This window comes from Triturus cristatus, chromosome 10, assembly GCF_964204655.1.
Source record: "Triturus cristatus chromosome 10, aTriCri1.1, whole genome shotgun sequence".
NCBI lineage: Eukaryota > Metazoa > Chordata > Amphibia > Caudata > Salamandridae > Triturus > Triturus cristatus.
In genome coordinates, this window is record NC_140593.1 from 286,297,832 (window position 1) to 286,320,486 (window position 22,655).

The window sequence follows — 22,655 nt, forward strand, 5'->3', positions numbered from 1 at the left end:
CAGTGACTGAAGAAATTCTATTACCCACTCCTAAGTATGTTCTTGCAATCACCCACCTCTTTTTGCAGCACTTCCTCTTTGCCTCACTATAAAATAATTGAAGAATCCCTGTTTGAGGATAGCAAAACCAAGATGGCACGAGGCAGGCCTTCATCAGCTCCTAAGTCACTCCCCAATTTCAATGAGATCTCCTTCCATTTGATAAGGTCAAAACTGGTGTCCTCTCTCGCAGTACATGGAGCCTGTCTATCTGGGACGGTTTTTGGTGGGAAAGAATAGTAGAAATCTCCCTTGACATTTTCAAGTAAAAAAGGTAGTGCTAAAACTGTCCTTTGTTCTGCAAGCTGTTCATCTCCATTTTGATGTAGCTAAACCCAATACGTAGTCAACAATGAACACTAATTGGACCTTCTTGTGTTCAGAAGCAGGCCACAATCCTCCCAGTCAAGGATATGTATTCCAGTTCTTGAGTGTGATAAGCTGCAGACCTAGTTTTAAGCCAGTTTATGCTCAGAAGGCCAAATGTACATTTCAATAGAGTTACATTTCTGTGTAAGCCATCTAAAACTCATTTCACTATTAAATTAGGCCATATAAACCAAGAAGGAAGAGACTTTGAACCATGTTCTAGCTTTTTCCTAAGCAGAAATAGGAAAATAACATTTTAATCCCATTAACATGATTAATGAAATGGCATTAGGCTGTTTATTTTAAACTGTGAGTGCACAGTAACACAACAATCCAGTGAGCCTTACTTTTAAACTACAAGGCACACTTTAGGGGTTACTTCTGAATATATAAAAAATTGAGTTTTCCTACACAGAAAGGGCATTTTCCCCATCATGTGTCACTGCAAAGCATTTAAACTGCAGCCCAACCACATCACATTGGTAGTCCCTGCAGAAATATATTCTGTATAATATGCATATGCTATAAATACACACTGTGGCCCACATATGACATTTACCTTTCCATGCCATTGCAACACTTCGTGCATCATTTAAATTGGTCTTAAAGGGATGTTGAAAAGGTCATACAGGGAATTCCAATGAACAACACTTGTTTTAGTAGAGGTAAGGTCCACAGAGTCTAACACCAACAAAAACAGACAGGCCAACACCGGTGGACCAGGACAACAAATAGTGCCATTTTGTACCGCAGTCAAAAGACAAGTCATGGTACCTGAGAATATCGGAAGTGGCGGTGTTACTGGTGGGCTTACTGATGCTGATGTACTAGTCTAACCTGCAGCTGGTGCAAAAAACATTTAAGTAAACCAACACCACAGGCCATGAACCCTAAAGCACTCTGTGTGTACATTTCAACAAGTTTTAAGGTAGAAAGCTGTTGCTCATACAAACTCTGTAGCCAAAAATGCAAGCTCTATAGTAAACAGTGAAAAGCACTTCAAGTTACATTTTGCCTTCAGCTCAATGAAAAATGCTAGAAAACTTTAGTGAGGAAGCACATTGCAGGTACAAATGAAACTGGTGGCAAAAAGTCATTAAATGTAAATGCAGTGTGCTTAAAAGAATTTCATCAGAGGCTTGGATAGATCAAGATAAACTCCACATTCAATAGTGGGTATCATGTGTTCTTTGCCTTCTCAAACATTTGCAAAGACATAAAATGTAGCAGTAGGTAGACCGTGCAAACCGGAGAATCAATTATATTGGGATACTCTGTATAAAAAGAGAGTTTGAAATTGAGGTGGATTGTTGAAGGTACTCTGTCATCTAGTGATATCAAATTTTGAAAATAATTGCTGACTATCAAAGCTTAATTTAGCAGATGACTTTATAATGCAGATGTGCACATAAGGCTTACAAACATCATCACACAATGCAACCATAGCAGACTCAGCAAGAAAAACTAACAAAGTGTCTTACGCCATTTAGTGCTGTGTATCCGAACCTCCAGAGTTTGACCAGCACGAATTTTATAAAATAGGACCACTAAGAGAGTCTGCATGGCTGACTTCCACATACAAGCTGGAGGTTAGCTGTGGGGCCTTATAAAATGCACGTGCAGAATGCTTAGTATGAGACAATGCTAACAGTGAGATTCAACATGATCTAAAAGACTGTGCTGGGAGGGATTAAATCTATCTGACCTGAGATTTCTATGTGCTATCAAGAATCAGCATGGAACATAAAAGGGAGGCACTCGGAGCACTCAGAGTGTGTCCAGTTGACGAAGGTGTAATGGGAGAGATGCTGCAAGATGGCAACAGTTTGCACTCTTAGCAGAGGGGTCACATGGAAAAGAAAATTATTTGCGACTCCAACCTAATCTAGGCAAGTGGCCCAGTTGTGGGCAGCAGAGACCCATCACTCTTCTCAAAGCTAATGCAGGGAAATCTAGAACCATGTAAAGTACCCATCAGTTACTAGAGCAGGAAGGTCAAGACTAGCATCAGAATGAGCAGAAGCATAACCTAAAAAGATAAGAAGGATCATCTACCTGACGTCAAAAAGTATCTTGGATTTACAGAACATGGCAGATGAGTGAAAGAAATGCATGTAGAAACCCACCATCTTCACAAACGTTCCAGTAAATAAAATAAAAAAATGTAACCTCAGTTGTGGCGAGAGGGAGTCATATGACCGCCAGCGAATATAGGGGCACGCAAATGTCCCCTGTCTTGCTAATCTAAAGCCTTCAAATGGCTAATACACAGGCTAGCCTTTTGTATATATGGCATTATACAGAGAAAAGTAATTGCAATACTGGGCTGCAGACTGGTTCATTAGTGCCATCTAACTATTGAATTCACTTTACTGATCACACCACTCATGCAATAGAGGGAGAAAATGCATATAACAAACATGTATTCACAAAAACATGCCCAATAGATAATAGTATCTGAATTACAAATTACTTTTAAGTACAAATGCAGAAAAAAAACAAAGAATTCAGGTAGAAAAAACACAACTTACTTTGACATTTTTTAGACACTGTTCACAGGATGTTCCAGAGAAATGGGAACACGCTAAAAGATAAAAAAAAAACAGAACTAAAATATGCTGGACCAATTTGTCAGATGTAAATTTACATTTATCACCATTTTTTAAATGAAAGTAGGACAGGGGTAATGGGATACAAAAGGAATGTTCAGCCAATGTGAGCAGCAAGTAACCAAAAGGCACAACAAAGGTAAACGCAGCAGTAAGAATAAATGTACTGGGCAACGCACCAGGGAGACCTCTGTGGGTTGAACATGCCTTGACCCCACTGAGTTCCCCATTATACATTTGTCATGTTTGGCGACAGAGAGGAAGGGAGGTTTTCCACTCAAAACCACAGAAATGTAAACTTCCCCTTTTAAACCATCTTAATGTCAGGGACAGTAATACAACCATTGGAGTTCATTTCACAGTGAAAGTTAATCACCAAAGCAGAGACAGGATATCAAGGCTTAATATGGATAATATAAGCATAGTTTACAGCAGTTTAATTCTTATTCTTTCAGGAAATTGTAAATTAATAACATAGCAGATAAGTGAAGCTAAACCAACAGGGCAGACCCCCGTGGTTCGATGATGCCTACTCAGGGGGTACGCAACTATTCAAGAATTTTAATATCAGATCAATTAAGGACTTATTCATAAAGGAAAACTGAAAGTTTTAAAACGTTCTGTAAATGTAGAGGAATTGGAAATGGTAATAGCAAGTATTGTTTTGCCTTTTACAAATAAAAATATATTTTGAAAAAGCTCCGTCCTTTTCATTAACAATTTGTATTTTTTTTGTTAGTGAATTAAATAATAATATTTCAGAATTTGTACATTTGTTTAAAGTTGCTTCTCTATTTTTTGGTACTGTTTTGCAATTTGCATCATAGAATTTGCTTGGGGAGGATGCCCGGATTCCAGTAGTGAATTACTTGCGGTCCACAGAAGGCCAAAGCTTAAGAAGCGCTGGGATGGGCTGTTTTCTTTTTGTGAAAAATTATTCTTACAATTGAATATTGCTATAATGTCTTTAGAATTGGATCTGCAGTGTTTACGTGGATATTTCCTAAACAGAGTTGTGGTAGTGTGGATAATCCACATTTCTATTAAACAGTTTATTGCACTCAGGAGACCTTGCAGAATTTGTGTGGTGTGTGTGTTATGAACCAGGGACACAGACGTGCTGAAATACTTTGCACTCGCAATGTCAGTAGTGTTCAAAACAAAGAGATTCTACTAGAAGCAATTTAGTTTACAACTCATAATGTCTTCATTGCAAGTGGAAAGAGGGGGAATAGGTGACTGCGGAGACCCATTAACTTTAGTCAAATGTAAATATATAAAACAGTAGCAGGCCATGTAGCAATTAGTAATTACCCAAGTCTGAGAGAGATACTGCAGTAACAGTACCAGCTAATAGCAGCACAATGGAACAGTACCATATTGACAAGACCTCCAAGATACAGGACTATGGAGAGGGAGATCATTGTCAGCTATCAGTAAACTTACACATTTGCAAGAGTATCAACAGCAAAAAAATGAAAGAAACTGAAAGAAAAAAATTATAGGAAAAACCATGACAAGTCAAAAATAAAACAAAAGAAGGAACATTCTGATAAGATGCAGCAAAAATAAAGTAGAGAAGCAGAAGAAACAAAAACAGAAAATCAGAGAGGCATAGTAAACCTCCGCAAAAGTAGAAAGACACTAAGCAGTATGTTAAGTTGAGAAGGCAATGAGAAGCAGACAGACATGAAAATCTCTGACACTGGAACAGTAACCACAAACCTTAACGGCCATGTGCACCATATACTCTGAAGAAACATAGGAACCCTGCCCTCATTTCGTTTTAACTAATGGACTAGACCCCATCAGCTCAGCCCTCACCCAGATCCTGAAGGACTATTGACACAGCCATCTTCCCAGATGCCTGGAAACATGCCCAGTTCTCACTCTCCTGAAGAAACCCTCAGAGAACCCTAAAACACTAGCAAACTACTGGCCCATCTCCATTAAACCCTTCCCTGCAAATGAAATGGAGAAGATCATGAACAAACATCCAGCTTCCCACCTCAAAGACAGCAACCTCTTTGACGCAAACCAATCTGGCTTTAGAATCAACCACATCATTGAAACTGCCCTCATTGCCACCACAGACAACATCAGATTGATCTTGGACAGAGGCGACATGGCTGCCCTTCTCTTTCTGGATCTATTTGCGCCTTCAATAGCATCTCCCATCCATCCTCATTCAATGCCTACAAGATGCCAGCATTCAGGGACCAGAGCTCTGCTGGATCTGCTCTTTCCTCACAGGTCACACTCAATCGGCCAGCCTCACTCCTCTCACTTCAGCCACTACAAAACCCATCTGCAGAGTACCACAAGGATCCTCTCTCAACCCACGCTGTTCAAAGCCTACATGCCCCACTAACCAGCATCATTTGTACACATGGAATCAACACTATGTCTTGCGCAGCTCACACCCAGCTTATCCTCTCTCAACTGCCTTAAGCTCAACACAGACAAGACAGAAGTAATCATCTTCAGTAAAGACACCTTGCCATGGGACTCCACCTGGTCTGCTGCTGATCTCAGCCCCACACCCAACCCAACCACCTATGTGAAGAACCTTGGAACAATTGTTGACAATCAGCTCGCTATGACAGACCAATTGAATGTAGTCTCTGCCTTTTGTTTGCTCACACTCAATATGCTCAAAAGGATTTTCAAGTGGCTTCCCTTCATCATCTGCAGAACTATCACTAAAGCTCTATTGAGCAGCAAGTTGGACTATGGCAACACACTACGTAGGAATCAGCGAGCAACTGACCAGGAGACACCACACCATACAGAACTCAGCTACGAGACCAGCCTGACTCGCAGGCATCCTCCCAGCATCCACATCACACTGCACCTCAAAGACCACCACTGGGTCCCAATCCAAAAACAGGCTCATTTCAAACTCTTCAAGCAAACATACAAAGCACTGCACAACATTGCCCCCCACCTCAACAATCTCATTAACTTTCACATATGTACCAGACATCGCCACTCAGCCGACTCCTACGAGCACACATCCCCCGCATACACAGAACCATATGTGGTGGCGGGGCCTTCTCCTACCTCGCTCCCAAACTCTGGAATGAACTACTCCTGCACATCAAAGCCGCAATCTCCGGTCTTGAAACCACAAAAAGTCAATAAATTAACCTATGCTCAACCCTCTAGTAGCTTGGCACAAAAGCAGCCAGGCTTAATTTAGAGGCAATGTGTAAAGTATGTATGTGGAACACAAACAGAAATAAAGTAAAAAACCACAAGAAAAATCCCACAACAATTTAAGAAAATAGTGTAAAATGTAATAAAGTGCCACCAAAATGACAAAAATCTAATCAGCAAAACTATGCATTTTCAAAGTTTTAAGGTAAGTATGGTGCCTAAAAGCACAAAGCATCAACTGTGATTATCTGGTCGTGCCAGACTGGGACAAAGTCACAAGTTCAGGTCGACCAGGATAGAGTGTGGGCTGGATACAGGAACCAGGTTAGTCCCACTAAGAATTGTACCTTATGTTCTTGATGCAAAACATTGCATTGCATTGCGTCAGTTCTGATGAGGAGCTGCAAGGGATGAGATACATGGTCCTGCAATGAGTGGTGTCATGCTACATTGGTTCCAATGAGGCCGCTGATCAGGAGCTGCAAGGTACTGGGATGCGAGGTCCTGCGTCTTGCGTTTTTTGCATTTGTCACCCCGAGTGGGTCGGGTATGCCCAGACGTGGGTCCCTGCTCTCCATGCCACTTGAATCAAGCTATCCTGGCTGAAGAGGGGTGAAACCCTGAAACCGATCCTAGGATGCTTGTTTCCAGTCCAGGGAGAACCTGGCTTGGCAGTTCGGGCTGGACTGTTCCCATGAGGCACAGGGTCAAGACTGATTTGCATATGGCTGGGTTCAAACTGGAATGGCATGGAGAGCACAAAAACGATGGATTTAGGCCCAGATCTATGTACTGGGGTGAATGTATGACATTGTTCTGCATTCTGTCCATCAACTGTGATTTTTGCATTTGTCACCCTGAGTGGGTCGGGTATGCCCAGACGTGGGTCCCGTGCTCTCCATGCCACTGGAATCAAGCTATCCTGGCTGAAGAGGGGTGAAACCCCAAAACTGGTCCTAGGATGCTTGTTTCCAGTCCAGGGAGGGCCTGGCAGTTCGGGCTGGACTGTTCCCATTGGGTACAGGGTCAAGACTGATTTGCATATGGCTGGGTCCAAACTGGAATGGCATGGTGAGCAAAAAAACGATGGATTTAGGCCCAGATCTCTGTACTGGGGTGAATGTATGACATTGTTCTGCATTCTGTCCATCAATAGTTCTTTTTGCATTTGTCACCCCGAGTGGGACGGGTATGCTCAGACGTGAATCCCGTGCTCTCCATGCCACTGGAATCAAGCTATCCTGGCTGAAGAGGGGTGAAACCCCGAAACCGGTCCTAGGATGCTTGTTTCCAGTCCAGGGAGGACCTGGCCTGGCAGTTCGGGCTGGACTGTTCCCATTGGATACAGGGTCAAGACTGATTTGCATATGGCTGGGTCCAAACTGGAATGGCATGGTGAGCAAAAAAACGATGGATTTAGGCCCAGATCTCTGTACTGGGGTGAATGTATGACATTGTTCTGCATTCTGTCCATCAACTGTGTTTTTTGCCTATGGGCTGTTGAGAGCCTACACTAGGGATGACTTTTATGAATTAAAAAGGAAGGTTTAGGCCTAGCAAAATATTTATTTTGCCCGGTTGAAATTGCAGTTTAAAACTGCACATACAGGCTGCCATGGCAGGCCTAAGACATGTTTTTAAAGAGCTATTTAAGTGGGTGGAACAATAAGTTCTGCAGGGCCCAGTAAAAGTATTTAATTTACTAGCCCTGTGTATATGGTACGCAATTTTACTAGGAACTTATACGTAAATTAAATATGGCAATCAGGTTTAAGTCAATCTTACCACGTTTAGAGGAGTGAGCACACACACTTTAGCACTAGTTAGCAGTGGTAAAATACACAGTCCGAAAAGCCAACAAAAAATGGTTCAAAAGACAGGAAGTGTGAAGGTAAAATGTTTGGGGATGATCCTGCAGAGAGGGCCACGTCCAACAGCTCTTCACCTAGTCTTGTTCCTGGCTCAACCCATGCCACTCCTGCTTTTCAGTGTCAGGTTACCTTCCTGGTTGAGTTATGCGCTCTACTGACGCCCATAACATAGCATAACATAAGAGAGAGGACCAGCTGGGCATTGAGGTAGTTTAGGCCTCCGACTACACTCAGTCTCTCTGCCCTACCAAATTTGGAAACAGCTTCGCAACCTCATGCTATGAAGTTCTATATAAAGATTTGATTATAACTATAACACTTCTTTGGATGAAACACCTCAGTAAATGCCATTGCATAGCCAGACGCCGTATCACGCTGCAATGTAGCAGGTAAATGTCGAACCTTTCACAACATTAGAGACAGAGGTTTCATTGATTGCTATGGAATGGGCATTGTATGCATGTCCTCCCTTCTAGACCAGCACTGGATCTAGAAGTGCTAAGATTATACACCTATGCAAGCCACATTCCACTGCCTTTGAGAGAGAGTTTTACAGCCCCAACCTGAAAGCATAGTTTAACAAGCAAACTATTCACAATGCACAGCAGTGAGCTGATGTGATGCTAAGCTACCACACAGCAAAAGACCAGACTTGAAGACGTCATGGCACTGTCCGCAAGTTTATTTGAAAACCTAGGAAAAGCGAAACCTCAGACGATTGCTATTCACATAAACAACTCTATTCAGCCAACTGCAATGCTATATCTAGCCAGAGAGGTATGAGGTGACCTTGAGTGATTAGAAAAACTAGACAGAAAAGAAAAATACACTGCAAATCTCACAGATTGTCATCGTAACCGAACCAAAATATCTTGAAGAAATATGCATCGTTATTGACATGTGCATATCTAACAAGGCAAGCACAACAAGATGATGGATGGAGTGCTGAATCTTTTCAACCACTCACGCCCAGTCAAGAGATCTGGGTTCATGCCATCGTTCTTATGATCACTGTGCCACCCCAGTTTGGACCAAGCAATAGGCAAATCAGTCTTGACCTTGCTCTTTATGGAAACAGCCCAGCCCAAACTGCCAGGCCAGGTCCTTCCTGGACCGGAAACAAGCATCCTGGTGGCTAAAGGTATGCCCAAACATGGGTCCCTTGCTTGCTGCACCAGTTGATTCAAGCTAGACTGACTGATGAGGGTTATACTCCAAAAACAATCCAAGGATCCTTGTTTCCGGTCCAGGGAAGACCTGGCCTGGCAGTTTGAGCTGGACTGTTCCCATGGGGAGGAGGGTCAAGACTGATTTGCATGTGGCTGGGTCCAAACTGGGGTGATGTAGGGAGCTAAATAGCAGTGGATTAAACCAGATCTGTGACTGGGATGAGTGTTTGAAAAGTATCAACGCTCTGTCCATCATTTTATTTTGTGATGTTGTTATGTGCGCCCTAAGTGGCCAAGGGTATGCCCAGACGTGGGTCCCTTGCTTGTTGCGCCACTGGATTCAAACTAGCCTGGCTGATGAGCTGGTATACCCCAAAACCAGTTGCAGGATGCTTGTTTCTGGTCCAGGGAGGATCTGGCCTGGCAGTTCGGGATGGATTGTTCCCATGGGGAGCAGGGTCAAGACTGATTTGCATATGGCTAGGTCCAAACTGGGGTGAGGTGGTGAGCAAAATAATGATGGACTAAACGCAGATCTGTGACTTGGGGTGAGTGTTTGAAAAGTATTAACACTACGTCCATCATTTTATTTAGTGATGTTGCAAATCTAACAAGGCCCATTAAAGGGACCAGCACACCTCTCCATCCAAAGGAGATATCATGGCAGATGTAAATGGTGCAATAGTACTATCAAAGATAAATCTCTCTATGATGATGTACACGTTTAATATTCTGTGTGTTGTTAAGTGTCGGGAATTCTTCAAAAACACCAATGGTCAACTCCCAGGTGTTCTTGGAGGAGTACTAAAAGTGAGTAACCACATTTTAGTATAGACAATAGAAATTCCAGAGTATCAATATATAAGGTGAATATAGGAAGCAGATTTCACGCTCAGCAAATAACAATTGCACAAGAAGAAGAGTTCTTCAACTGCATTTTGTCACCCGAAGGACAATCATGTGCTCTATGCAAAGTACAAAACAACTACAATGAAGTTGACCCGAACAAAGTTGAAGAGGTGAGTAGCTTTTTAGGGCTGGTGAACTTTCTGGTAGACACAGATGATTTTGCCACCATAACACATTCCACTTGGAGAACTGACAAAAATGAAGACAGCATGGAAGTGTACCGAAAAGCATCTAACAAAGAACTTAACTCGCTTAGGGCATAACCGACTTGCACACTTTATGCCACATAAGACAAGAAAATTACTGGAGAAGGCAAATCTGGGGGGGTTTAAATCAATTCTCATGTAGACAGAGGAAACAATGAAATGTGTACCATTAGAAAATTTAATCAGCGCACTAACACAGACGGAACAAAAATACACAAAAGGTGCAATAGTGTTAGTCTGTAGACATTTCAGCCTCTACCTCACTGGACTACAGAGTAACAACAGGTACAGACCTTAAGATACTCAAATTTAATTTCAAGCCAACCAACTCAAGACTACTGGTATGAATGGAGCGGTGGATGCTTCAGCTCCAAAACCACAACTATCAAATCACACATAGAAACAGATCGCCACCCCAGCATATTATCTGTCAAGACATCCAGAACCACAAAGTTCACAAGATAAATGGATTAAAGCGATACTGATAGCATGTTGACTGTGTCAACACGTGAATTTCTGACGGCAATTAAAAAAAATGGCATAAAAAACACCAAATGACAGTTACTTGTAACTGCTCATAGAAGCGACTCATACAAGCTTGTGGGAATGCGAAGCCAAAGGCATTACTAAGACAGAAAATACTGCTTCCAGAATGGACTTTCTAGTGAAGCAATTAGAGGGGAAGTGCACGAGATGCCAAACCACAGCCTCAGGCCAGCCCATGGCTCCAATGATCATGGTGACAAAATTAAAAGCACCCTGGGTACATGTAATGTAGACATTACTGATCTCACAGGTGTACAATATACTAGTAATCATGGATGGCCACTCCAGATAACTGTTTGTATTTGCTAACAACATCAGAGGAAGAAAATGCTTATCAATGGACAAGATTTTTGCGGCATGTACACAGTCACACTTCTGAAAAGATAACAAGTTGCAATTTAATAGTCACAAATTGCAGAGTATGCAGAACTATGGGGTCCCCACCATCACCAAATCATTCCACCACTGAAGAGGTGGAAAGCTGTGTGTGTAACTCTGGAAAGAAAACGCTTAGAACTGTGCATGCAATGAAAGAAACACCCCAAAAGCAACCACCATCCTACTTCTGACACACTAATCTATCCCTCCCTGCTCTATTGCAGTGCCCCAGAAATCTTACTGTTTGGCAAAGCGTTCCTAATGAAGGTCAGCTATTACCATTTTAAATGTCCAAACTTAAACACTCCTAAAGAAAGTTCGCATTGCGGCTACCTGAATCCTAGTGATATTAACCAGTTGTGCATCTCTGCATCTTTTGAGAGGCCAGATTTGACCATATTCAATTGGAAGATTCATTTACTTTCTCAAGTAGTTCATTACAATTTGGTGTTGGTGTAATAGGCAAAGATTGATGTCTTCACGCACACGTTTCTAAGTGCAATTGGTGTTCAGTTGTGGAAATTTGGATCTATCTTGCGAACGTCTCAGTAGCGTTCTTTGCGTGTGTTCAGTAAACAGGTGGCATGTCTAATGTAGAATAATTTACATGGAAATGTAATTATATAGATCACATAAGTATGTACCACTGTAAGTCACCCAGTGTTGTATTTTAAAGGTTATTTCCTCTTATAACGAAATTAGTTTTGTGATCTTCAACCTTGCAGTGGAAAGGTGTGACAGTGGGGTCGTTAAGAGTTTTTCGTATGTGCAATTTTGAGAAACAAATAATGTGTGCAAATGTATAATTTTATGATGAATAACAGTTGTAACCGATGAATTCGTTATATTGCGTTCAAACAAACAGAAATGTTTAAAGTGTGATTATAAAGTAACTTAGCTATGCCACATTTTTCTAAAGACAACATTTTACTAAAATGGATCTAGTTTCTAGTGGTTTGACCCTCGTGCTCCTGCTTAATCCTCACTCCCAATCAATGTCCCCTTGCAAGCCTTCTCTCTCCACAGTTCCGTGGAGCACAGTGCAGTTTGATGTAATTGACTGTTTCTTTACAGAGCTTGTATTGTGCATAAAACTTCTCATTGTGCACCAGATGTAACATTTCTTGAAGTACACTGCCGCTGGAAGAACCGATACCAGTTAGCTAGAACATTTATGTAGTTGTCTTCATTAGAGAAAGTTATATATTACGTTTTGCATCTCTTGAATGTCTGTAGCTGTGGGGGTACTGGAAGATTCTTGATTATTCTTAAAAGTGGCCTAGTGCTATAGACTTTATTGTGACGATACATTTTCTGGTTTGTCACAAAATGTACTGTTGATAATCATGCTAAACTGAATCTGCAGTTTTTCCTCAATGTTTATGTAGGAAAATTGTTTAAAACGCCTGGCTTTATGCAGATAGGGTCAATTCGTAATCTTTCCTCACAGAACTCTGTCCGTTTGGGGTGACTTTACCTTTCCTCATGAAGCTATGTCCATGTGGGCAAGGATTTAATTTTTTTCACAACTCTGTAAACTTCCACTTTAGAAATGCTGTTGGCATTCTATACTTGAAACTTACTTTGTATATCTGTAACTGTGAATTCATGGCGTCTATTGATTTACTTCATATGGCCTATTTTACATTTTTGTAATAAAACTTTTTAAACTTCGCATGGTTCTAGAACTTAGTTCTAGAGAGGTCCCATACACTATTGTGATTTTAGTCATCTAATTTTGGACCCAGTGTTGTGGAGGGGGGGGGGGTCAATCACTAGAGATTATTTTGGGGTGATCAAGATATTGGGGTTCAGTAAATTTTGGATTCTTGCTCCCTGAGGATTAAAAACATGTTGGCTATCTTAACAAATATATTTTATAAGTATTGCACCCTGAAGACACTATATTTTACCTGAGGTTGCTGTTCATTAGACTTTGCAAGATGTTCTCAGAATATTATGTTCTGAAGACTCAGTAACACATCAAATGAAACACTACATTATATCTCATGTAGCATTAGTCGTATTGTACTGTATGAGTTGATGATTTATTTATGTATTCGTGGATGCATCGGAGAATGTTTATATTATTCATAAATGCTGGACACCCTCTAATAAGAAATGTTTACATAATTTAGGGACAAAGGTCTACCCAGCCATTGGTCAATCAGGCAGATTAAATTACATTAAAAAGATACACCGCTTAGAATACTAAAGCAATACTTGGGAATGTACAGAAATATTGGCCTTTCCAAAGATCTAATTCACAATATTTCCAACGAAACAGAAAGAGGCAAGGAAGCAAAAATACGTGATGAATGTCCAGATATACCTTTTGAATCCAGAAAGATTTGTAGTTTAGTTAAAAAAAGATGTTACCAGCACCTATTAAAGAGGAGGATGAAATGTATTATGCTATTTGGTTGCGCATGCATGAATAAGAAATAAAGGGGGGAGGTGTCCTCCATACTGTGAAGTCAATGGACAAGGGGGGTATATAAATATTTGCATTTAACCGAGGACATATTTACACAAAGTACCTGGAGGTGAACGGTTTTATAATATGTTTGTATAAATTTGATACGGGGATGCATTGCCGACAATTTAGAGGGAATTTGAAGCAGGCTTGGTATTCCTTTCTAAACAGTAACCTTTCTGTTTCATTAATCATTCCATCATTGAGGTATAATGTCAAATGTCATGTCAATATTAGTCTAACAACTAACAAAGGTAACAGAACGTCACGTGAAAGAGTGTTATACACGGCTCTGTAGCCTGGGGCATCTCAGGACAAACCCAATAGTTGTGGGGCGTTTAAGAATATGGAAACGTCTGATGTAATGGCAAAATGTTTTTTATTGTAATTACGTTTATAAATTACGTTTATAGTGTTTACTAACCCTGACGATGCGTTTAATCCCTTATTCAAGAAAGTATGCCGGTTGAACCGCTTGGCTTTGAGAGCAGAAACCCACAGCATTGTTAGCGACTGATTGCCTCCAAAAAGTAGCAGAAGTCGCCAAAACCCCATTGAAAGTCACTGAATTATGCCGTTTAGATCAGAGGTTTTGTAAAGAACTCAAAACAGCCGGCCGGCTCATTAATGCTATCCCCAGCTACAGTCACAGGAAATGAACTGCATACTTGCTGTCATTCAACCATGCAAAGGGACGCTTCCTGGCTTTGACAGAAGAGTGAAGAGTTAAATAAATTATACAGGGATTAACACAGCCCGGGAACAGTTTACTGCCACCATAATAAATGCCGCTCACACATTTACAGTATGCGGGAATAAGACGACAAGTGCCTGAATAACCAACATTCACTTCTTAAATGAAATACAGCTGTGCCCAGTCCTTTGTTTGCCCGGTGCCCTGCCCACCCCTTGTCCTTACGCTGTGATACGGGCGGCATTGCAGTGGTGCTGCCAGAGCCCAGGCAGAGCTGGTAGCAGAGAAGCAGAAGGAGGCCTGGGCAGCGGGGCAGCAGCAGAGCCCGTGGGCCGGAGAGTCCCCGCATCTCCGAGGCCGGCAGCACTCACACTGGGCTGGATCCCCCTGCCTGTAAATGCGGGCAGCTAAGGACAACAAAATCCCCCCCGGAAGCGGTAGCGACAGAACAGTACTGCTTCCTGTCTTCTGTCAGACGCAGTGGAACCTCTGCAGCCCAGCAGAGTTGACAGGCAGGCGAGGAGGAGGGGCTAAGGAATTAGAATTAAAGTGGGCCGGGTCCTGTGCTCAGCACTAGCACTTTTAAATACCAGCTTCTGAGGCGGGTCCGTATGGAGCCCTATATTGTTGCCCTCACCCTCAGTGTGAAAAGAAATCTGGCCTCAGAAAGTATGATCACCAGATAGTTATTTGAAAGCGTATGCCGTAGGATTCGTGGTGGGAAGGCTTCAGGCTCTAAACGTAACATGTACACAGTGCTGCTTAAGGGTGATGAAGCTGCTGCGTGGGTTCCTGCCCAGTATTAGCAGCTTCTGGATATTTTTCAAACTCTCTACAAATAAAAGTACATCATTTCGAAAGGGTTTCATTTAAAGTTCCCAATGGACCTTTACCGTCATCTTCAAAATTGTAAGGGCAAAATAGCAGCCCTGTCCAGAAAGAGGAACAGAGAGGATGAGCCAAAAACGCACATTTTTTAGATTAAAACATTCGTTTAAAGCCCTTCCTACTCTGCGGTTACATGAATAGAGTGTTCATGGCAACTGATGCAAAGTTGTTGAGTGTTTTTCCTTAAAAAAGATATATATTTCTAGTTCATGGCACTCTCAGTGTGATAAACGTTTTGCTCTTAGGTCCTGCTTTGGTGAAACACAGAGCTGCACACGTGCATAAAGATTCTGCATCTCTCACACTCTGCTCTCTTTCTCTGGCTGCCCTGAACTGAACGTTGAGTACTCATTGCCATTGCTGCTTTTCCCCTCGAGTTTTTTAGAACTTCATCCAGTTTTGTGTAGTCTGTAGTGACTAGTCCCAAAAATGTTTCAGTTGTTTAAAAATACCAGTATTGTTCCTCAGAAAATTCCCTTTTAGGCTTACTATTTCTAATAGCACTCAATTTTTTTTCTGTGTAAACATAAATGTATTGTTGCTTGCAATCTTAATTTTTGGGTTTTGTGGAAGAATTGTTTATTTATTAACTTGTGCAGTGCAGGATTGCAGTACCCTCTGTTAGGCCACACCCAGAGATACCTAGGCCAAGCACATGTTGTTCAGATATGAATTTACCGGAGAGTCTTGACAGAATGCATCTGAGAAAAGTCTCTCGGTGTACAAGGTTTTGGCTGACATTATATACCTCTCGTGAGGTACAATAAAGTAATTTCTGCATTCTTGAAAAAGCATCTCAATCATAAATTAGCAAGTTTGATCATCTATAAGTACACAGATGGCTCTCGACCTCGGGGAGAGCTAGTGTGGGCCAGTGTTATGTGTCCAGATGTCCGACATGAGGAGTGTGTGATCACTACATGTGGTGTCCTGGTACTGAGACAACGTCAGTCAATCATAGGGGCGGACAGATCCCAACCCAGAGGGAATCCTTTCAGTACCACAGCTGACTGAGACCAACTCTCCTCTAACAGGGGAGCCAGCCAAGAATAAGAAGATGCAGGTACAACGAAAAGTTCTGAAATGTCCCAAAAACAGGCCTACTTTAAGCCAGAGCTTATCTGGAAGAATACTACAAACAATGGAAGTTTGATAAGTCTAAACAGGTGCAGAAGGAAGACCATTAATTTTCCTGTATAATCCCAGATAGCAGCCAAATACAAATTGTGGCTCCCCTCCACCAGATACAAGAGGCCAAGAACTACAACAAAGGTGGGTTAGAAGACGACCACAACAGCTAGTGAGAAAGAACATACTAAGATGGCATACCCCTATGCACAGAACCATACACTAGCCCCCCAGACATAAGCACAGAGTTGTAAGAAAGAACAAACACTTACAGACACAATCTCCAAAGCAAACATTCAGCTCCAGCGAAGAACAAACCAGGGGCCTGACCAGCTGCTGCCCATCCATATTGGTGAAGGGGCCACACCCACTCACAATTTTCCAGGAAAGAAGAGTGTCAGTCATGCTGAGCAAAGTCAGCCTGACAGACACTCTTCTTGTACTGGTCAGGCAGCCAGGAGATAGACATTCACTAAATTTGCGGACTTTGCCAGGCTAAGAATTTCACAGCCCTCTGGGCGTGACCTCCTCAGGCTGGCAAATGTACCTTCAAGGCCCTCCCCCTCATGAGGAGCGGGAGGTCACCGATTGATTCGGACGTGGGAGCTCCAGTTTTAAGCCCTGAAGTACCCAGGGCTGAGTGTCGATTGGTGACACCTCGTCACAGGGTGGGATGGGATGGGGTCAGCAGTCTCACTGACCCATCCCTCTCTGTGACGAGTGAGGGACTGCTGCCTTCTCTCATTGGCTGACTTAGTGTCAGCCAATGAGAGAAGGCAGCAGTCTCACCCACCTGAGCTTTCCTCTCCTGGAGCTCCAGGGCAGGTAAGTTTTATGTTTTTGAGTGTTTATTGAATGCGTGCATGTATGTATAAATGTATGAATTTGTTGTGAGGTGTGTGTGTGCGTGTGTGTGTGTGTGTGTGTCCCATCTGCCTCCCTCCCTGCTCAAATTACGCCACTGGGCCTGACGTATGAAAAAGATCTGTAGCGATTCCTAAATTGCAACAATTACCAATTCACAAATTAGGAGTCACTAAATATGATTCACGTACTGTTTCTTAAGGTAAACAGCAATTTATACGCATTTGTTATTTTTAAATACCAAATTGTAATTTGCCAAGTACTATGGCTCACGTATTGCGACTGCCATACACGCAGTGAGTGATGACTTCACCCATTTCAGGAAGTACATTTATTTTCCGCTGCACAGCAAAAACAAAACTTTTCTCCCAACACAGAACTATTTCTATGCATCATGTGCAGCCAAGAGCCACACGAGGAGGTGGACAGGAAGAGAAAATGCACCTCTGTGGAAGAACAAATTGAAACCACCTTCCAGCCTGAAGCTATGTCTGGATTATCTAGTTTAGACACATCAGCCCCAAAATCTGATACTCCAGGACCGTTCTTTACACTGTACTTATATAAATCTACATTAACCATTAGTTTAGAAACGTGTTTAAATAAAAGGTAAGATCAGATGTGTTGATAAAATGTTATGTATTTAGGAATTTCTCAAAGTAATATTTTCAAATAATGCAATAAAGGTTGTGAAATTAATTCATTTCAGGTTTCCATATTGGTCACAACAATGCATTGTGGTTAATGTAGGCTATCTGCTTAACACCATCACTTACTTACAACTTGTTCTTTAAATTTCCACCTTGATGGCCTACATAAAATGTCTTGATAAATATGTTTAAAATATAGCTCAAACAAGCGTAACACTAATTTACAGTGTTTTGACCTACAACAGCTTTACCTACTCATGCAACACCACCAGAAACAGAGGATGTTTGATTCATAGTTTCACATAGAAGCAGAAACTGCTGAAACAGTGGTTACCATTCCTCCAGAGAATTAAAGCTTACCCAGCAGACAAAACACCACTGATACATTAAGAGACCCATCTACAACTAGTGCTTCCTCTACGGTAACTCACAAACAAGCAATACCACCTCTTCCTATTTTAGAAAGAGAACGTTTTTAGGCCTTCTGTAAGGTTTAGAATTAGAGAAATCCTGAAAGTGCCCATACGGTGTCTGAAGGTAATGCTTCCATTACATCTGGCTTTGAAGACTCTTGGACTTTATCTCAGATAATCTGATAAACAAGAGAGATAAAGCACCTACGCAAGATTGGAGATGGTGTTGAACGCCAAGACTAGAAGAGACAATGTGCTTGTAATGGCACCCCCACACAAATGAATCAAGTAGCATTTCATTAAATAAACTCTTTCGAGTGCAGAATAAAATGTAAATCATTAAGGTTTATTAACAATAATTCAAAAGCAAATATAATAGCAGGATTTTTGTATTAGTGCAGAAACTTTCATAATGTTGAGCACACATTTTATTAAATTGAAATCAACTCTTACAGGCTTAACAAATGGCTCAATACTCCTCAGCACACAGTCATCAAGAGAGACACATGAACAATCGCCTCCAAACATTTGGCCATTCTATTGAATGGTAGGCTACAAACACCGCAACTATATATTGAATAACTGCTAACATGCAGTGGGAGATTGTACACCACAATGGTGATGTGAGAAGGAGAGTAGCCCAAGTAATAAACACCTTAGAGCATGGGTACTCACAAACTTTCCCTCGGGGGCCAAATTTACAGTGTGGTTTGTGGCCGAGGGCCGCACTGGTGGGGGCGGGGTCAGTGGGGGAGGGGGGCTGAGATTGAACACAGCCCCCTGCAGCGGACGCATTCGTCCACTGAGCCACCAGACCCAGCATACACACATCTCTCTCTTTCTTTCTCTCTCTCTCTCTCTCTCTCTCTCTCTCACGCTCTCTCTCTATCTCTCTCTCTATCTCTATCTCTATCTCTCCCTCTCTCTCTCTCTGTCTCCCTCCCTCTCTTTCTCGCCCTCTGTCTGTCTCCATCTGTCTCCCTTCCTCTGTATCCCTCCCTCTGTCTGTCTCCCTCCCTCTGTCTGTCTCCCTTTGTCTCCCTCCCTCTGTCTCCCTCCCTCTCTGTCTCCGTCTGTCTCACTCTCTCTCTGTCTCCCTCCCTCTCTCTCTCTGTCTCCCTCCGTGTCGCTCTCTCTGTCTCCCTCCCTCTCTCTCTCTCCCTCTGTCTGTCTCCCTCTGTCTGTCTGTCTCCTCCCTCTGTCTATCTCCCTCTGTCTCCCTCCCTCTGTCCCCCTCTGTCTGTCTCCCTCCCTCTGTCTGTCTCCCTCCCTTTGTCTCCCTGCGTCCTTCTCCCTCTGTCTGTCTCCCTCCTCCCTCTGTCTGTCTCCCTCTGGCTCCCTCCCTCCGTCTGTCTGCCTCCCTCCGTCTGTCTGTCTACCTCCGTCTGTCTGTCTCCCTCCGTCTGTCTCCCTCCCTCTGTCTCCCTTCCTCTGTCTCCCTTCCTCTGTCTGTCTCCCTCCTCCCTCTGTCTTTCTCCCTCTGTCTACCTCCCTCTCCCTTTCTCTCTGTCTCTCTCCCTCTGCCTACCTCCGTCTCCCTCTCCATCTCCCTCTCTTTCTCCCTCTGTCTCCCTTTCTCTCTGTCTCTCTGTCTGTCTCTCTATCTGTCTCTTTATGCCTCTATCTGTCCCTGTCTCTGCCTCTATCTGTCTCTGTCACTGTCTGTCCCTGTTTCTATCTGTCTCTGTCTGTCACTGTCTCTGTCTCTGTCTCTATCTCTGTCTGTCTGTCTCTATCTCTGTCTGTCTCTGCCTCTAACTGTCTCTGTCTGTCTCTGCCTCTGTCTGTCTCTGCCTCTATCGATCTCTGCCTCTATCGATCTCTGCCTCTATCTGTCTCTGCCTCTATCTGTCTCTGCCTCTACCTATCTCTGCCTCTACCTGTCTCTGCCTCTACCCGTCTCTGCTTGTCTCTATCTGTCTCTGCCTCTATCTGTCTCTGCCTCTATCTGTCTCTACCACTATCTGTCTCTGCCTCTGTCTCTGTCTCTCCCTTTGTCTAGCTGGCTCTGTCTCTATCTGTCCCTGTCTCTGTCTGTCCCTTTCTCTATCCTCTCTGTCCATGTCTTTATCTCTGTCTGCCTCTGTCTGTTTCTGTCTCTATCTGTCTCTGTGTCTCTATCTGTCTCTGTTTCTCTATCTGTCTCTCTGCCTCTATCTGTCGCCTCTATCAGTCTCTGTGTCTCTATCTGTCTCTGTCCAAACAGTAAGCTTCCCAAAACGCCCTTTTAAAAGTCAGCTGGGAAAGCGCTTACAGCTGACTTTTAAAGGGCCTTTTGGGAAACTTTCTGAAGGTTCCCTGACGTCACAGAGACCAGCAGTAAACACAGAAGATGGTGAGGTTCCGTGAGAATCGTAATGACATTTTTGGGTTGTTCGAATATGGACGAGTTTGGTATCTACGAACCGCAAATGACGAGTTTAGTGGGTGTATGCGTTTTCGCTACGCTACTATGTACGGTTCGTCTTATTCCTGGGTATGTCCATCTGAACCCTTGGGTTCCATCTTAGATACGGCATCCATTTTGTTTCTTGCCCTCAAGTAGCCAGCGAACTGACACTGTCCGCTTCGTGACCCTGGGATTCCCAAGCTTTCGTGGAGGACACGTGTTCCTTTGAAGGTGTCTTTATGATGAGGGGGTTGACACGGCAAGGGCAGATGGCTGCCAGTCTATTGTTTCAGTCGTGCATGCATTAGACACGAGTCCTTTCATCCTGCAATCAAGTTTCCGTTATTGCTCTCTACACTCTACTTCAATCTGTTGCGCATCCTTGTTTTTCCTTTGCATCTGTTCCTGTCCCTTCTCCTAATTCGTTTACAGTCGGAATGGAATGTGCTTAATGTGGGGATAATGTGCTTTTACAGTTGGGAACCGGCAATGCTGCTGTAATTATGTTCCGGGCTTCTGAAACATGAATGCGACCCTTTTGAAGTTTACTGTGGGAACTGAGCTGTAACCTTTTGTTCGCCATGCTGTTCAATGTCGAAAAATGTGTATAAAAGGAGCGATCCACTTGTGCAATTTGAAGCAGTCTCTCAGAACCTACACGTTGTGTACTTCTTGCGATTTCTGTATCCCTGCAGTAAATAAACGCTGATCTTTGACGCCGCAGGAAGTGTCCCGTGTCTCTGTGTTTTGTACTCCGGAACAGGTAATCCACGAAGGTTTCAGGTGTTGTCCCCTGGCACCGCTGGGCCTTAGAATAGCCCAGTCCTACAGTTGGCGCCCAGCGTGGGGCGACATCAGCGGTACCGGTCCAAAGCCCGACGATCGTGAGGAACTTCGTGTGAAATCTCCGAGGGAAGGTGCACCCCGCTTCATCGATCCAGTTGTCGAAATAAGTGGCCCGAAGACTTTTCCCGCGAAGATTCCCGCCTCCTGACGGCTGCGACGGACTGATGCCCTGACTGTCGACCTGTTTTGGCGCCTGGCGTAGTCCTTTGTACGGCAAGACGATAGACGGGCCTTCCTGGTGGCGCCATTGCTCTTTCAGTTAAGTATTTGTGGGTCGCTCCCAGAGTTCTTGGTTAAACCTGGTTGTTTGCATGGTTCCATTGCTTTTGTGGTTCTTAGTTGTTGGTTCTTAGTTGTTGGGTTTTATTTGACAATTGCAATTGCCAAAAACCGAGGGTCTTGCATTTTTGCGAGGACATCGTAATTCGATAGCCCTTGAAGTTTGTAAACTCGGTTAGTGTGCACGATGCCTGACCGTAGTACTTTGTTTGGTTTCCTTAAATGTTGCAGCACGGATTCCCGATTGGAGGATTAATGTCCGATACCTCCAGTTGGAACTCCAATTTATGAGCTCTATAGTCGCCACGGAGTAGGTCCTATCGTATATAATGACTATTGGATTCGTTACACTAAAAATGATGGTGTTCTTAGTTGGCCATCACATGGTAGTTTTGAAACTGCAATATTAGATAATCTTGAAGCTAAATTGTTTAAAAAGAAAGCTAGGCCGGCCATGTTTGATTCCTTTCGGTTATGGCGTAAAGAGGCCAAGCAGAAAGAAATTAAACAGATTAAGAGAAATAAGAGAGAAGGTGTTATTACGGTGATGCAAGATGCAGAACAGTATCAGCGAGATAAAGACGAGAAGGAGCAGGAAGTTTCTGCTAGACTGCATCATATGGCGGTGGATAAATGTTATCCGGTTTTGCCGTCTAGTTCTGATAAGACGGGAGAAGAAGCGGTAGAGGATTCAATATTGTCTTATCTATTGAAATCACCACCTCCCTATGCACCAGATACTGTGGGTCCTGTGATTCCTCCTGTTCCTCAAC

The 22,655-nt window shown here is 43.0% G+C and overlaps 1 protein-coding gene across 1 annotated transcript in view; it reads right to left on the reverse strand.

Moving 5' to 3' along the window:
• Window positions 1-14,943, reverse strand: part of LOC146789333 (pituitary tumor-transforming gene 1 protein-interacting protein-like) — a 182,761-nt gene extending 167,818 nt beyond the window's left edge. Inside the window, exons 1-2 of the mRNA XM_085631164.1 lie at window positions 14,651-14,943; window positions 2,940-2,992 (exon numbers count right to left, since the gene is read on the reverse strand). Of these exons, the coding sequence (XP_085487290.1) occupies window positions 2,940-2,992; window positions 14,651-14,774 (177 nt within the window). The 5' untranslated portion in view covers window positions 14,775-14,943. The remainder of the gene's footprint in view (window positions 1-2,939; window positions 2,993-14,650) is intronic.
• Window positions 14,944-22,655: the final 7,712 nt, after the last annotated feature.